Source organism: Gallinula chloropus (assembly GCF_964237585.1).
Source record: "Gallinula chloropus genome assembly, chromosome: 1".
Lineage (NCBI taxonomy): Eukaryota > Metazoa > Chordata > Aves > Gruiformes > Rallidae > Gallinula > Gallinula chloropus.
Genome location: NC_140085.1, coordinates 208,689,575 through 208,708,280, shown reverse-complemented (window position 1 = coordinate 208,708,280; position 18,706 = coordinate 208,689,575). Strand labels below are relative to the sequence as shown.

General features: G+C 37.3%; 1 protein-coding gene across 1 annotated transcript in view; it reads right to left on the bottom strand.

Moving 5' to 3' along the window:
* The window catches only part of SGCG (sarcoglycan gamma), a 91,748-nt gene that overhangs the window by 22,557 nt on the left and 50,485 nt on the right, over window positions 1–18,706 (bottom strand). The window contains exon 6 of the mRNA XM_084279155.1: window positions 8,146–8,265. Coding sequence (XP_084135281.1) covers window positions 8,146–8,265 — 120 coding nt within the window. The remainder of the gene's footprint in view (window positions 1–8,145; window positions 8,266–18,706) is intronic.

Here is an 18,706-nt window from a genome sequence, read left to right as displayed (position 1 = left end):
TTCGATGGAAGAGAAGTGAACAAAGTGTAAGAATTACCATATCAATTCACCACTTCAAGGAAGCATGGATTTCTAAGTTTCTATTTAAATTTTAATTAGCTGTTGATATCCTCATCATGAATTCAAATAGATGAGTCTTTCTGGAATCTGTTAACTGGCATGAATAGAACATTGGAAAATACAAAAATTTATTAATTTGGACAGGACTTTAAGCCTTCTTCATTAGCACTAAGGTTATTTTTTCAAGAAAAAACCCAAGATCTGTGTGGACATACTCATTTATTCTCCTGTCCACTTGTGCTACTGGGTATAACAAAGTGGAAACCTTACACATTAAAGAGGATGGAAAAAAAACAAACCCCAAGGAATTGAGTCAGTTTGTTAGAAAATGCTGATTTGGTACAGCCAGGATATTTTGCAAGGAGATTTGTAAAAACCTCTGACTTGGTTTACTTGCCAGCTAGAGGTGGGGATGAATTCAAGTTTTTGTTTAAGCAGAGACTGCCTCAAATGTGATTCTTCTGACACTGTGGCCCTTTGAGAATGTATCATATCTCACTGTCCTTCATTCCACTTTGTCCCTCTTGACAATTCTTAGCAAAGCAACATTTCACTGTTTAACTTGCTCAGATTTTCATCTTGGATCACAGTGAAAGCGTTGTAATTTCAGTTAAATATATACTATCACAATACTAACTATGCTAACAAAAGACTTCCTTTGTTAGTAACTTTGAATAATCTCCAAGCACATGAGTTATCAGGAGAAACAGTCTGATCTTAATGTCTTCCAATTGTAGTTCTGGGAAGTCTCTGTTAGGATGTGCTGTGACCTGAAGAGAGTGGATTTACAGTGATACACTTGGTGCTAAAGATCTGCTGCTCCTACTATACAGACTCAGGGGATTTTACTTTGGACCAACTCTAGTCTCATCCTGTGGACTTAAAACATATTTGCAATGTTGATGAAGTAAATACATTCTTGGAGTCCATTTCTCACTTTGGTTTCATCCAAAAAGAATCCACTGCCTTTGCTCCCTGCATGGTATAAACCAGTGGGATGCGAGAACTGTCAGAACCATCAGATCAGCAGCAAAAGTGCATTCCTGACTGAACAAAGGGCTGCTGGGGATGCATATTTTGGCTTGATGACCTTGGAAGCCATTTTTAAATTTCCTTTATTTTCTGTTTCCTTCTTCTTACTCGTGCATGCATCTTATAACAACGTACATTTTATGATGTGATCTTCTACCTGGCTATGGGTTGGAATCCATTTCCTTTTCCATAGAGACTTGTTAAATTTTTTCAGCAACTTTCAGCAGAGCTGTACTGTGTCACAGGACAAAGTATAATAAAGATATGATGCAAGGGAATTCTCATTCTTAGATGAGCTGCATAGCTTCTTATAATGTCAGTGTATGAGACTGTGTAGTTTGAAATTCTGTGTCTTGTTACACCGCTGCATATCCTTACATACAATGGCCATGGTGGTAGAATATGATCTGGTGACAATTTCTCGATTTCTAAATAACAGTCTTCCATAGTGAGGATCTTGGTGTGGTTTCTGGACACAAGATCCATTTCCAACTTGTTTTAAGGTCTGTTATTTTGGAGGGAAAGACACAGGATCACATGGCTTCTTCCAGTTGTATGAAGAAGGCCTCATCTGCTTCTTGATCAAGAGGTCTGCAGTACATGCCCACCACAGTGATGCCCACCTTGATCTGCCTTTGAATCTTGACTCATAAGCTCTTAGCTGGTTCCTCATCCAACCCAAAGCTGAGCTCCATGCATCCCTGCAGCTCTCATGCATAAAGGGCAACTTCCCCCTTGCTCATCCAGCTTTGAAGAGCCTCTGTTCCAGAGAAGTGTTTTGAGTATAACATTTGTAAAGTGCCTTAACTGTTTGGATTCTATAGTGAGTCATAACTGTAGATACAATCCTCAGATTGAAAGCTCTGAAACAGAGTGCATACTGGAGCATCTCCATAGAGCCAAATGGTATGATGCTTTTACAGCTGTTAAAATCTAGTCTAACGTATGCATTTTTGTGAATTTTCCTGTCTATGCCCACGTGTAAAAACCAATTAGTATAAAATGCATCACTTGAATTATTAGAAAGATCGGGGAAAGAAATCATCTCAATATTTTGCAAAAGTAACAGTAATGCCTATTCACAGAATCATGCAATGGCATATCTAGCTATCAGAGACATAATCAGAGTAATAAAAGACAAGTTGAGCCTTGTAGTTTAACTACACAAACACAGGCTACCACTGACAAAATAATAAAAAATGACTTCAAAAGGAAAACATGTATCTCTAAAACTCAACTGCTGCGTTTTGTCTCTGCATTAGACATCACCAGCTTGGGCAGACTCTGAAAAGCTATATTCTTTGTTCTGCCTGATTTTCATATAATTCTCTCCTCTTCAGGAATCCATGCAATCACTACAGCTCATCATTATCGATTTGTAGTTCCAAAACAGATTAAAAGTGGAATTAAAGGTTGTAAGTATATGTATCATTGGCTTCAGGGAAAAAAAAAAATTCAGTTGCAGTCTTTCTCATATACACCCAAGTGAAAGTCAAGAAACTGAGGTACCAGAGTACGAAAGGCAAGCACAGTGTACTGAAGTCCTCCAGCAGACTAATTAAACACCACCTTCTGTACTTGTAACTTTTTTGTAGGCAGTATACTACTGGGTATGACATTATTAAATAGATTTATATATTTCAATTGTAAATAAGGTTACAAGCTTGGATGATAAAGATAATAGTATGGATCTTATAAACTTCCATAGGCATTTCCTTTGATGCCACATCACATTTTGATTAAGAGATTGAAATGAAAAGGACAAATCATTAATAAAGGAATATCTCAATTATTTAGCAAATATGACTTTATCAGGTTATCCAGGTTTAGGCTTACCTCTCTATACATGAGCTCCCTTGTCAATTATTAAAACTCAAAGTAATTTGTCTAGTAATATCTTCTGATCATGAATGCTTCCCTTTGACAACATTTCTAAACTTTATTACTCAGAAGTTTTCTTCTAACTAAAGTTTAGTATGTCTGACTGAGTCTTGAGGACACTTTTAAAGCCACTCTCAAAATTAGATCTTCAGCCTACTCACAGTGGGCTGACAGGCTGCTGGGGGAACCTCACAGCATGTGTGGGATGCTCCCATGATGTCTTACTATGGGATGTGTGGAGTTGCAAGGCAAAGGAAAAATCATATCTGCGAAGAGAACTCTTCTGTCTCACAGGCTTTCCTACTTCCACTCTGGGACCAGTTTGTATACACCCTTTTGTATTTCTCCTAGAGCACCATTTAGACAGGAGTTCACATTAGGTGATATAAAAAATGAAAAGTGTTTGTTTGCAATTTGAGATGTAGCTTGATAAGATGATAAAAGAAATTATATGACCTACCTGTCTGTCTATGAAAGGGAAGTGAGCTGATAAATCAGATGCCTCTTAAAGTCCAGCTTTTACATTTTTATCAGGGTTTGGACTTGTTGCATTAAAGATGACCAGATATGCAGAGACAGATGTCAGAAAGAGCAGCCTGGCTAAACTGATTGGAGGAGGGGAGTAATCGTCCATACAAAGAGAGATGTGAGGCCTGAGTCCAATCACAGTTGCTGAAACTTTTTGTGAAATAAAGCAGATCCTTGCTTTAGGGATCTTCTCTTGTCACTAGGCACAGGATGGCAGGTCTCTTGGTATAAGCACCACTGTGGCTCAAGACCAATGCAGCATGAGCAGAGAGAGCAAACTCCCCAGAGGAGCCAAGCTGCATTGCTACTTCTCAGCCTGTGCAAACCAAGAGCACTGAAGTCAGCAATAAAACCCAGCAATTACAGCATTTTAATTAAAAAGAATCTTTCTGAATGCCTTTATAAAACCACAGTGTCATTGCAGCATTCCCTCCTCACCGGAGGAGACTGGAGATCACGCTCAGCAATGAACAACTCTGGGGATCTCTTTTTGAAGGTGAACCATGAAAGAGGATGAAACAAGACAGCTTGTAGCCAGAGGCAGAGCTTCACTTTGCTGACAGACATCAAAAGTGCTTGCTCCAAGCTCTCCCCTCTTGCTGGGCACCTAAAATTTTGTATGGCATTAAGGAGCATTGTACTGGTATGTGGGACTGCAGGATTGAAGGAGCCAAGGGGGGAATTCAGTCCAGGTCTCCTTAAAATCGACACCTTGCTCTGAAACTGAGATGGGTGCCAGTTTCTTCTTCCAGGAAACAAGCAATAGGACAAGAGGAAACAGCCTCAACTGATGCCAGGGGAGGTTTAGATTGGATATCAGGAATAATTTCTTTACTGAAAGGGTTGTCAAGCACTGGAACAGGCTGCCCATGGAAGTGGTTGAGTCACCATCACTGGAGGTATTTAAAGGCTGTGAAGACATGGTTCTTACAGACATGGTTTAGTAGTGGACTTGGCAGTGCTAGGTTAATGGTTGGACCTGATGATCTGAAAGGTATTTTCCAACATAAATGATTCTGTGATTCTATAAAGACAGGTAAGTGGTAACAGAGACAGTATCACTTGCATGGGAATGGGGGCTAATGGAAGAAAGCTAAGAGGAAACATCAGTGTAAATGCTCTAGAGAGAGGGTTAGGGTGGTGGTGTAAGAGGAGTGCAAAATCTTATTTGCATATTCTAGAGCTGTCACCTCTAAACAAGAATAAAAATTTGCCATCCTGTGAGAAAAAAATCTTTGTCAAAGAGCATTGTTTGAACAGTATGACACTAAAAAAATATAACCTCAGGGCAAATTTTTTTTTAAACACAGTCCTAATTTGCTTTCTTGTCTTCATTACCTTCTTTATTTTTCAAACTGTAAAGAAATAACATTAATTATTCTATGAATATTACCATACTTGTTATTTTATAGCCTATTGTTTATGAATATAAACAACATAATTTAATCTTAAAGCACACAAGATCAAGATATTAATTTACTTAATGAGAGGATTGAAGCCAGCAAGGTTCTTGTAACACCCTCAGCCTATGTAGCAAGGACTATCTGCCTCTTCAAAGTCTAACTGAATCTTTATTTATACCCCCAAATTGTCTCCTACTTAGCTTACTTTCTGAGCAGAAGCATTTAAATTAAATATACATCTTCACATTGCACTTCAGTGTTAGCCACTCAAACTGAAACCCCTTCCATTGAACAGTGCACTTAAAAAAATCACTGACAGTACTCAGCAAATACTTGAAGAGATTATGAAAGGCAAGCAAGCAGAAGGACAAGTAGTAAACTGGAGAAAGGGTGATAATAATATGCTACTCCAAAAGATACTGACCCCCTCTGCCCTGACAGCTTTTCTTCAAGAGGAGTGGAGGGAACGCAACTATTAAATTCCTACCTCCTCATCACCAAACTATTACCCAATACTACAGTCATGCAAAAGAGATTATTTTGTGCAGTAGTTGAGACGATTTTATATCTGCTGAATGTTAGTTATTTTTCATTTGTATGTAATTTTATTTACTTCAGCCTTTTATCTCCCTTCTATGGACAGCCTTCTAGTTGGCAAGTTTGCAGGATGGGTGAGGGACTGAAAAACAGGACTCCTATAGCAATGGACTGCAGCCACCTGTGCAGAAGAATTCTGCTTCCAGCCAGTGCTGTGACTTCAGTCCTCCTGCCATGACAATATCTTCGGTTATGAAGGAGTTGTCTCTTTGCCAGACAACACACTGTTACAAGGTGGGTTTCAGTGTCACCAGCTGAATGTAGAAAACCCTACCAAAACAAAATGCTGATGTTCTGTATCTGCACAAGATGCAGATCATCACTGAAATATTAAAGATGATGGAACTGGAGCACGTGCTCCTTCATGTTGCATTAACTGTCATGAAGGGTTAAGTTAAACTTCAGTCTCATACACTTAAATGCAAGTGTTACAGATGTGCAAGAGGCAGAAATTAGTTGCCTAATCATATGTACCCACTGTCATCTAAAATATCCCTGTAGGTTTTGTCTGGTCTCCAGCTGCCATGATCAAAGGAAGTGTCTCCAGTAGACAAAGTGATACCTGAGGTGTCTCACATACCCTAAGGTGTTTCAAACACTTCTGGATGCTTATGTTTTAGCATCTGAACTCAGACACTATACTCAAGGGAGATGAGTGAGCATCCTACAGTAGACAATTGCATTTGGTCAGCAGAATAGCTCTCCACGTGCCAGGTCGAGGTGTCTCCTTCACGCCCCAGGCTGCATTGACTTGTCTTGACTGGCGATTCAATTCAGTTGTCTGACTGTGGGTATCTAGACTTGTCTATGACCCTGTGTGGCATCTTTGTAACTTCACACAATTACACAGAATTACAAGTTTGGAAAGACCTTTCAGATCAAGTCCAACCATCCAACTTTGTTGATTATGGATTTTTCCACGTATTTGCTCTTAGGAAAACAGAGTCTGCCACTATTTTATTCTACCACATGGTCCAGAAAACATCTGACTGAAATAGTAAGGTCAAACATACCAACTGGTTAGAAAATCACAAGTCCTGAGGCATTGGGTTGGATTAGGTTATTCTTAGGTTTTTCATTTTTCTTAAAATACCATAAATCACAGATATTTGTCCCCTGTTATAGGATATTTTATTTGAAATCTGTCAGGTTTTCTTACAAATCATTACTGAACTTTTCATAATTCACATAAATAAGTAAAAGTAAAATCAAATAGTTCACAATTTATGTACATAACAAACTGCAAACTGTTCTTTGTGTATTTTAACCCTGAAGTAATCTGTTTCAAAATTTATTTCACATTGATCTTGTTCTCTATCTAAAATGTTTAAAAATTATCTCAGTATGCAAAGTATTACTAATTTATCCTCCCTGGTAATAGTGTCATTTAAATCACAATTTTAAGAAATTAGTTTGAAGGCAAGTAAGCATGAATCTCCCCTCACTTATATTAATTTTACACTGAAAGAACCTCACTGACTTTAATGGATTTACTTTTCAATTGTACTACAGCGTAAAAAATCCAGGCAATGTGTTTTTCTACAATATCTGCTAAAGTATCCTTGTAGTGTAAAGATTAGTAATGGACGAGGCAGAATACCTGTTTTAGCATAACAATTTCAACTCGTGTATGAATGATTTTCACTTTCTTTGAGCAGGGATAGACCTTTTCCAAATCAGTTAACAATTATGCAGTTTTCCATATCTGTGTTAAACATGCTTTTCTATTAAAGTTTAGCATCCCTTGGGCAAACAATAATTATTTGATATGGTTTCTTGGTTAAACAAAGTTGTAATTTCAATTAGGTTAAAAAAAGTAAAAAACTTAAGATAAAACCCTCAGGCATAAACAAAATTTATTAACACATTTATTATAACTTAACTTCGTCTTTGAAACACTAATTGTATAGTACTACCACATTTGTAGTTGTGCACAGTGAAATAATATGAATATATCCATTCAAATTAAGACCTCAAGATTTCAGAGAAGCAAAATTAGCAAAAGTTAAACATTATACCTGCAATCAGGTTAAAAAAATTAAAAATGCAATTGAAAACAAGTTACAGGATAATTTTAGTATTTCCCTTGATGGATTCTTCTACTTAAAGAGAAATCACACCTCGATGTAACTGTTTTAATGCACCTTATATCTAGAAAATGAACGTTGACTTCACCGGGTTATAGGAAAGGAAATAGCTTTTCATGTGATAGCTTTGACATCTTATTTTGTAAACGAGTACATTGGTGATTTGCAGAAATACCCTAAGACAAACTTGTCTTTTGACAGATGACATTTTACATATACAACAAATACCATCCTGTGACATATGTGCTACACACAGAGCAGAAATACAGTTGCTGTTACTTTAAAAGATAAAACTATGTAAAATTATCAGAGAGAGACTAAAAGGTTTTCACAAATAGAACTCACTGTGACTCAGTATTGAGAATTTTTTCAGCCCCAGTTAATAGAGTGCACTGGAAATCTTAAATAATTCAGAAAAAAATGCACTTATGGCTTTAAAATAAAATACAGGGACACTGACTTATATATGTTCACAGATAATGACCTATTTAAAAATGCCATTTTTATTGTGCTTTTCTTCTGGCTATTATTTGGGTATCACTTAAACAGTTACAAACCTGTGACTCGAAGTTTATCTGTGCCAATTCCAACCTCATTTTCATCCACTGTGAAAAGCGGCTTGCCGTCCTTTGAGTTGATCTGAAATTGCTGACTGTGGAATTCTACCATTTTTGGACCTGCAAAGTACAGCACAATAATGCAATAATTATTATCATTTTTCTTCAATTTTCTGTATAAATTGCTAATAATTTTATTTGTCATCTGCAGCAATTTAGTACCTTAAGTACATTAAGGATCACGAAGCACACAGATAGAAATTCTAAGGATAGTGGCCCTGTAAGGACTGAAAATGCATAATTCTATTTACATTATGAAATATTTTCAAAACTGTGCTTGCAGTCATAGTTTCAAGTTGGTTTTCCAGGGAATTTAGGAAATCCCTCACAAATTGATCAGTACAAACACTCACATTCTTGGTATTGAAACTGCTAAGAGTTTTTGATCAATATGATTCTATAAATATATACATATTTATTAGACTCTAATTATCAAAGTCTTTGTGGCACCATTCCTTTTGATTAGGGAGGCTCAAATGTTTTAAAATGACCAATATCCCATGTAAGAACAGAACCTTCAGCTTCTCATACAAAGCCCAATTTAACTCCACATACCTTGCAAATGTTACCGACCATGTTCTTAGAGGAGTTTCAAAAAGCTATGAGAGTATTTGCTATTGAATCTGGTACTCCAAAAGTTAAAATAATCATGTGCAAGATAGTCTTCCCATATTACTCAGTAAAACATCTTGATCTACAGTATTGGCTTGGTAAGTGGACATAAATCAAACCCTCAGTAGTCCCTTTTCTAACAACCTGATCAATTAAAAATTCACATCACATCAGTGTGAATGTCTATTTGATAAAGTCATCATAAGATTACAGAGAATGGTCAAAGCAGTTAAGACTCCTTTTCAGCAATTTTTAATAAAGGTAATTCACAGACTGTCCATAGGACTGAGAGGCACTGAGACTCTTCCTTCCCAGTAAGAACCTGTCTTGCCATGCCTACTCCTATAAATGTAAAATATTCTTCCAGACAGTAATCATTGAAAGAAATAGGATTTTTGTTTTGTTTTGTTAGATGTTATGTTAAAATGGCATTAGGTGACAGATAATTGGTACTGCTAAGAAATACATTCAGGTATTTGCTAAACTCTGCATTGTAGTTGATGTGAGAGATGCAAACCATAAGGTTCTATACAAATTGCTTATTGCTACACTCTACAGATGCAAAGTAATTGCTTTTAATTAAAAAATTGAAAGGATTATAAAAGCCATAATGTCCTAAACCAAGGCAAGAATTTTAAGGCATAAAACCCAATATTGATTCTACTTGAAAATGGTCAGGAGAGAGAGCTGAATTTGGCAGTACATTACCCTCTGTTGGGCATGTGCGCCCAGGCATGGCCTGACTGATCTCAGTTTGGCTCATCTCTAAAGCTCCTCTGAAGCATGACTGTATTTCTGAGTGGTGCATTGCAAAAAGTGAGCTCAGAAAATATCTTAATTTAGTGAAAAAAAAATGTTAGACTTTTTTTTGTTTGTTTGTTTTTGTTTTTTACAGCAGAAGAAGCAGTTCTGGGTAAATGAGGCCAAGACAGATCCCTAGGAATGCTTTCCTAGAAAATCTTGGTTAAGATGTTTTATTGTTCCTGTTTTTGCCCAGCAGCAGTAATAAAGCTGCTCATTTTTGTAGTGTAGTTAGATCCTTATTTATTCAAACAAACCAAAGGCCTAAGTAAACTGGCTGTTACCAACTTTATTGGTGCTGCAGCAGCTGGTTCCTTGTGCTTCCCATTCATCCAACACCATGATTACAGTGCTCAGCATGAGTGTGAGAAATGCAAATCAAAGCCTCTGCCGTCTGACATGATAGAGGTTGGATGTTCAGGCACACTGAGGTACCACATTTTTGCTGGAAGGGATTTAGGAGTGATTATTTCTATTGAAGCCTCGAACAGCTGAAATCAAGACTCAATAGCTTTGGTGACTATGAAGGAGGTATTATTTATTGCAGTGCTGGGCATGTAGGGTTGGGCATGTAGGTCCCTTCCAACACATACCATGCTATGATTCCATCATTATTTATTACTTCCCTACCTTCACTTTATCTTCAAGGCTGTTCCACTGTTACAGTTAAATTTTGTAGCAACTCTGACAAAACAGCTCAAATGGTTATAGCCATACTCCACTAAAACCCAAAACATGCACATACCTTCTACTCTCCTTACATTAAAGCTATATTAATTAATTGTCTCTTAAACTACATCTATATCAATTAATTATATCAACTACATCTATATCAATTAATTAATTGTCTCTTAAACTACATCTATATCAGTCTATCCAGTATTATTACGTATCATTCAGTCAGTCTCTGTTGTTTAAGATGTTTTACACTGTATAAAAAAGGAAGGTACAATATAAGAAGGATGTGGAACTGTTGGAGAGGGTTCAGAGGAGCCACAAGGATGATTAGAGGGCTGGAGCACCTGCCCTACAAAGAGAGGCTGAGGGAACTGGGCTTGTTCAGCCTGGAGAAGAGAAGGCTGCGGGGGGACCTCATTGCAGCCTTCCAGTACCTGAAGGGAGCTTATAGGCAGGAGGGGATTTGACTTTTTAAAAGAGCAGATAATGGCAGGACAAGGGGGAATGGACTAAAGCTAAAGGAGGGAAGGTTTAGATTAGATATTAGGGGGAAGTTTTTTACAGAAAGAGTGGTGAGGTGCTGGAACAGGCTGCCCAGAGAAGTAGTGGATTCCCTGTCCCTGGAGGTGTTCAAGGCCAGGTTGGATGGGGCCCTGGGCAGCCTTGTGTAGATCCAGGCCTGGAGGTTGGTGTCCCTGCCTGTGGCAGGGGGGTTGGAGCTCTATGATCCTTGGGGTCCCTTCCAACCCAGACCATTCTATGATTCTAAGGTACAATTTGGAGCCATTCCCCAACAATTTCTCCCATGGGAAGGGAACTCAAGTCTCTGGCTTCCAGGGTCAACATGTTGACTGTACGACTGCTGGAGAAAAGTTGTATTATCACCTTTTCCTCTCTAGATTCTGCTTATTTTCAAACCTCATTCTAAAAAGCATCCAATTAAATTATCTGCTGGGCTAGACCTGGAAGATGAGACAAAAATGGGAATACTTACTCTAGGCTGTGACAAGGTAAAGTACTTTTCTTTTCAGTGCTGTCAATATTTTAGTAGCTCTTGTATGGTGGAAGCAAATATTTTTATATAGCTATAAAATATTTATTGATTAAAAGAATTAATAACTGAACAAAGATTCTGGAGACTTACATTTTAGGTATATATATTTTAAAGTAAAGTTTTCAGTTCTAACATGTGGTGTTTTATAAGGTAAGTAATCTTTAAAATACTAATTAGAAACTGCTGTAAGTGTATTTGAACTATTGTGCAAGCCTAAAAACAGTACACAGCAAAATCTCTAGAAGACTCAGAAATATATATTGTTGATTACTAATTATTTATCCACGATCACAGAAAAATACTTCAATGTGATGAAGACACTGTATATTTAGAAAAATGCTATCTACTGATTCCCTTGGTACAAACATCTTCCAAAATAAATAGCTGGGCCTGAAAAGTGGCACTTCTGCTCTTTCCTTCCCAGCATCTTGGTAGACAGAGGAGATTTCATTGATCATAAAGCACTGGGAAAAGAGGGATTTGACAGAATCAAAGTGTGACATGATTTGCACCAGATCCTGACTTAATCTATTTAAGAGTACGTTTATCTTCTTAATTTGTTGAATCTATTTCAGAAGCAATCTTGTAAAAGATTTTTCATGTTTCTTATAGTAAGAACAGGAAGGATTACCTCAAACAATACGAATCAATAAGTATAACTTGTACATCTGCATATAATCAGAAAATCGATGGGGTTTTATTAATTGGATTTTTGTGGAATGTATATTAATTCACTGACAGATGTGACATGACAAAAGAAAATAGTTATAAGATATGGGAGCTGCTTTAACTGTTTGAATTTAGGATGAATATATACCCACTAAATAGCATTTACATACCTTTGACCAAATTCTGTTTGACCTAACTAAAGTAATAAACACGTGTTGTGCAGATTGACTTTCTTCTCTGTCATCTCTAATGCACCTTTCAGGCATGGTGCCCATACAGAACTTCATAGTGATACAAATGGAGATGCAATACATAGCAGTGTGCACTGACTCCATTCCAACAGTAACAGGAACAAGGTTATGGGATTCAACCTTTCCACTCCCACCTAAATGTTTTTAACATTAGACCACATAAGCACATTCCTGGGCTTTCCTCTTTTCTTCCACTCAATATCTGGTTAGTCCAAGCAGGGTGGAACACCATTAGCATGAGAAATTGAGGGTGTCCTACCCTAAAATAATGAGATAGAGGAGTAACAGAGAAGAATCTCCTCCAATAGATGAGGAACGAGACGCATAGAAGAATCATAGGATATCCTGAGTTGGAAGGGACTCAGAAGGATCAAGTACAACTCCTGGCTCTACACAGGGCCAGCCAAGTCAGTGCATGGGACTGAGGGCATCGTCCAGACGCTTCTTGAGCTCAGTCTAGCTCAGTGCTGTGACTTCTGCCCTGGGGAGCCTGTTCCAGTGCCCAACCACCCCCTCAGTAAACAATCTCTTCCTAATATCCAACCTAAACCTCCCCTGTTGCAGATTCATACAATTCCGTCAGGTTCAGGTTTTGTAGAAGAGTGCTCATCCTAGCTGAGCAATGAGCTTTAGCAAGCTAATGAATACATCTATACCAATAAATTAGAGAAAGACAAGGCAGAGGAGACCTGAGTGCTGCCAATTTCTCCTAACTTTGTAGTGCACTCCTTGGCACTGTCTTTTCCTGTGTCACACAGCGACCTCCCAGACAATGCCCCTGACCAGGGACTAGTCCTAGAAGCCAAGATGGATGAAGCTCTCCAGTTCTGGAGGGAACCTGTTTTGGCTGAGAGCTGTGCCATGCCATGCTATCTGTCCCTGGAAGACTGTGGGTCCTGTTCTGGTTTGGTTGCTGATGTCGATGTAGTCTGTCCCTACTTGCTAAACATCTTTCTGCTTTAGACACTTCTTGTCACGCTGTGAGTGACTAATTAAGATGTTTAGTAATTTTTCATTATTTAAGAATGGTTTGCTGCCTATTGCTCTAAACACATCACATCACATACCTCTTGACACTGAGGAGGCTACTTTAAATTATGAAAAATGGTTTAAAAAATAATTGACCTATTTCCTGTAAAGGAACTTACTGATACACAGTCTTCTTTTAAATTATTTTTAAATCCTTACTTTTGATTTCTGTAGGTAGTTTTCCAGGGAATTTGTTTTTTGTTTATTGAGTTCATTTCAACTGAAAAACATTTAACTAAATTCCATTTACTGCTACCCAACATTTGAACCCCAGGCCAATACAAATGCAGAAGGACAAGAGATCAAATAATCTTCTGTATAGAGCCTGCTATAAAACACATATCCACAAATGCTTAAGGTCAAGGAAGTTGGTTAACATGTAGGCAGACTCTTCAAGTCCAGTTAGTTCTGCCAAAGTACTTTAGGCTTTCCAGCACTGAAGTTAGTTATTTAATTTCAGATCTATTCCTTTCTTACTCTTTTCTGTTATCCATAATTTCTGATAACCTTTGGCTGTCACCTGCTCTGTATGCTTTACTCCTCTCCTGCCTCTCAGAATCATTGAAGTGTTGAATATAAGCCAAAATTCTGAGTGCTTTGGGGTATTGCTATGCAATTTTATTTTTTAAGTTAATTTTTATTATATTAAAGCACCTTACTTAAAATAAGATCTCATTAAAAGTGTATTAAAAATGTAATACTCCTACAGATTCAGTTCTAGTTCCATGAGTAATACAATACCAGTAAATGTAAAGCCATTACTTTCAGAAGCATAAAATTAGTCATATATTCATATGAAATGGTATGGAAGTATTTGCTGGTCTTTTATTACAAGAAATGCATTATTAAAGAGGTATGTAGGACGTTGCATATATACCTTTTATATCCATACCATAGACCTTTCATCACCTTGAAAATACATCTCTAATACATTAATAGAACACTTGCTGCTCCTGCTTCCTCTTTTTCTCTCAGTTGACCTTTCATGCAATGGATGCAACAATTACGCTCTCTCAGATCAAAGTAAGGATGCCTCTCTGTCAGCAATTCTTATACTTTGTTGTTCTCTATGGTTGAGCACAAGCCTATAGATCTTTAAAAATTTGGTTCTGAATGATTTTTGCAGCCACTGATCATGCAGACACTGACAAACAAGCCTAGCATGAGGTATTCAGGTGGTGGTAGCTTCCCCTCTCAGAGTGATTTAGCTAACAAAATATCTTTATCTATCTAGGCATTATCCTTATAAAATAGTCTATTTACATATAAAAGATAAACGTATTAAATATTTTGCTGTAAAATTAATGACTGCATGTAGAAACCATGTCTGGAATAGGAGATCATGTTTCTCACATGTGAAATGACAAATAGGCTATGGTGTCACCTTTTCTCTCAGGCCTGATGAATCCCGAATTTGTTACATGATGAGTAACTTCAACAGGGAAAGGTGAAGCACACAATCCTCACACACGTAAGGTGAAACATGAAGTACTAAAGGAGATGTAGCATGACAATTTGAAACCCTGTATAGAGAGAGGACTGAGCTGATCTGAGTCTCTCATCCCTGAGTGAATACTTTAGCCACTCTTATGTATAATACATAATTATTCTTCCTGCAATTATATGTATCTTTTTTAAGAAAAGCCATGAGTGTATTTTCATAAAGTCAACTCCAACACTGTTTCAGGAGTAATCTTTGCTTGTCTACTGATTTGGGCAGAGAACAATGTGAGAGGACCAATTAAACAGATGGGGCATGACTCAGTTGCCAACATAGCTGCCTAGTGCCATATATGTACTTTGGTGTTCTTTGCCCAATTTCAGCTTATTTTAGATGCCCTAGGGTACCTAAGATTTCTATAATGGACTAGAAAGTCTGACATGGGATCTGTAAGAAACTTGAGCACTTCCAGAGTGTCAGCTGAAGACTGGGCAAGATAGAATCACAGAAGAATGCAAGTCCAGGGTCACCTAGTCCTACCTCCTACTCACAGCAAGGTCAGCTCACTTAGAAGCTAGATGAAAGTGCTAGGTTTGGAATTTTAATACCTCAGAGGAAGGAGATTCAACAGCCTCCCTGGGCCACCTCTTCCCATGGTTAACCATTCTAGCAGATATATTCCTCTGCCACCCCTTTCTATCCAGTTGCATTTTGCCTCCTATGACCGTTGCCTCTTGCCCTTTTGCTGTGCACCTCCAAGAAGAGTCTGCCTTCATCTTGTCGCTAGTCCTAGTAGCAGACAGAAGTTAGAAGCACCCTTTAAGCCTTCCTTTCTGCAGGTTGAACAAACACAGCTTCTTCAGAGTTTCATATTTCATGTGCTTCCACTCCCTGACCATCTTTATGGCTCCCTGTGTGAACCTCCCTAGTTTGCTCATAGCTCTGTCATACTGGAGAGAGCTTAACGCAGTTCTCTAGCCTGAGTGCCCCAGGAGTGGAATGATGCAGCCCAGTATGCTATTAGACCTCACTGCCACAAGGGTACACTGCAGATACGTTTAATTCCACCGGGAGGTCGGGGTGGGTGACATCATCATCTGCAGAACTGATGCAAAAAGACAGGTATCTACCTGCTTTTTTAGCCACTAACTGCCATTGTGAGTCTTGTTAGCTTTAAGAAGAAATTCCTAGGATTTCAGACGTACTTCATTATCAAAATTATAGACTATACTTACAATAAATTTCAGCTATTTTAAGCTAACCTTTGCAAAATGACCTAGCATTAACCAACACAAATAATCCAGCTGTCTTAGTACTTTCAAGGAAGGAGATACAAGAACTGTCCTCACCTTTAGCAATAATTATTTACTTTAAATTACCATTCAATGATTACGTTAACAATTACTATACCATATGAACCAAAATATGTTTGGGATGGCGAAGTTACTGAAGACTGTGAAAGTTGAAAACAATTCCAGTTTATTCACTTATTTTGAATTCCTCACTCCCACTGAAATAAAGAGAGAATGGGGCTACTCCGATGAGTAAATGCTCTCTGATGAGAGACACGTATCTACTATCTGGTTCTTTTTCCAAACAAAAAATGATTTCCCAATCATCAGCTTTTTTTCAGAGGTATGCTCTGTAGATTTATATGTATATTGCCTTTCTCTTCTTTTAGACACAGTTGGAAGTGACAGCATAGGATTCAAATCCCCTTGGCGAAGTTAAATTTCCCCTTAATGATGTGATCCTTAGTGATGCTGGCATATTTAAGCAAGTTGGCAATGCACATAACTACCTGATTAACTCCTAGAGGATGTTTACAGCCTGGCTTAAATCATCATTGCTGACCCTGAATATTATCACATATTTCTTCACAAAGGTTATCATATTTGGGGACAGGGTGTGTCAATCTTGCTATGGTAAGCACCTTACTATACATGGTACATAGACATCAATTATTTTCTGGCAGATGAGGATACCTTTCATTTGAGTCTAAATATTAAACTGTAGCTGCAATGACTGCATTCCTTTTATCATAACTAAGTTTATATGGTGATGTGCTTAGATAGCTTTAATTTAATCATATTGATTACTTACTTTTTTGTCCTATATGCTTTAATTATTTTCAATATTATATCAAGGTGAATACACAATGGTCTCACAAAAGACTAATAACATATGCATTTAATATAGAAGAAAGACACATCTGTTATGGATTAAAACAGTAAGTTAGGAAAGAGGTTAAAAAGTCTGTTGGATGTTTTAGCAACCACCTGTCACTCTCTAAATTTTGCCTGATTTGAGTCAAGTATATTTTACTTTTAAATAAAACTGGCATGTATGTCTTGATATGATCAGATTCATTGGTAGCTAAATTTTTTTTACTTCTGGAAGTAAAAACCTCTACTTTAATCCCTGTGGAACAAATATTGTAAATTCTTGATCACAGGAAGATTTAATCACCTCAAAAATACTTCAATGAATTTTCCAACTTATCTTTCTATTAATTACTCCTATGTTGTATCTTTCCTCCCTATAACCCAGCTGGACAGCAATTAAAGTTGTGCAAATAATCATCTTCCTGCAGTACAAAGATCTTCAAGAAATACGGTCTGGCTTTTATCTTAAAGATAAGAAAGAACTTATTTGGACAAAAATGGAGTTTTTAATGAAAGCCTTCTGGGAAAAATAAAGAAGGAAAAGCTAAATGATTATACAATGTCATTAATTAAGTCAAGTTTATGAAACTGGCTTCAGGGTTTTCCCTGTAAAAACACCATCAAACTCTTCTTACATACATCATGCTTCATTAACACTGCTTTCTTCCTATGTTCCCTCCAATGAAAAAATGCCATCACTTGAAAATGAGATATCAAAATGCTGATAAGAACAACAGAAATTATTTGACATTGGAGAGTAGTAGTTTATAGATGGCAATTAATGCTAATGAAGCAATATACTAGGCACTGACACATCTGGTTCCTTAGGAAGTTGTTCCTGTTTGAAAAAAGAGTTGGGATAGCACAAATGCTCTCCCTGTAACAGCTGTTCAGATTAACACGATGGATTTGAAAATAGTCTTCAGGCAGAATTTCAGACTGCTTAAGCCATTTAGACTTTTACTGTATTTCTACGCTTTGTGAGCGGTGCTGATTTCATGTTTCAAAGTGCAGTACAGCTTCATGATACAGCTATCTAAATAAATTCCTCCTGCTTTAGAAACTTTAAACTGAATGCCTGACCAGAAGCTACTGGTGTTACACAGATCCTTTGTGTTAATGACCAATCTATGAGGAGGACCACTGTACTGGAATCTGTTCTCACAGACCTTGCATGACTTTGGAAGCTACTTCCACTATGGCATTTTTCTTCTGAAAAAGACATTATATTAGCAGAAATTAGGGTGTACTATAGGTTGAAAATCCCTTCCATGTTCCTTGAAAAATAGATCTTTCCAAAACCTGTCTGTACTTTTCAATTAAGATAAATGAAAACTGTGCTGTCCATCTGCTTTCTTCCTATTTGGTGCTGGAACACCTCTGCATTTATCTGCTGGTAGGCTGTACATGTATGCATACATCTACTTAGGTGAGGCATGATTTCCTGTTTGTCACTAGTCTTGCTCTTAAGCATTTCATATTTGACTATAGTCTACACATGCAACATAAGTGGTCTACATGTTTCTTTTATATATATTACATATTTTTCATCATTTATTATTGAAAAAATTGATACTTTTTTACACTAAATTGCTTTGTTATGGCTCAGGGTATAAATCATAGGGTCTACTTTGTTTTTGTAGGATTGAATAAGGCTTTGTGGTAGTAAGAACAGGAATCTTGGTAGCTAGCAACTTTCTTTACATGCTTTATTGGATTATAAAATAAAATTCTAGATATTTCAGTTTTGAATCTGGATGGGCAAGCTGTGATAATGACATCTGAATCTTATCTGGGATTT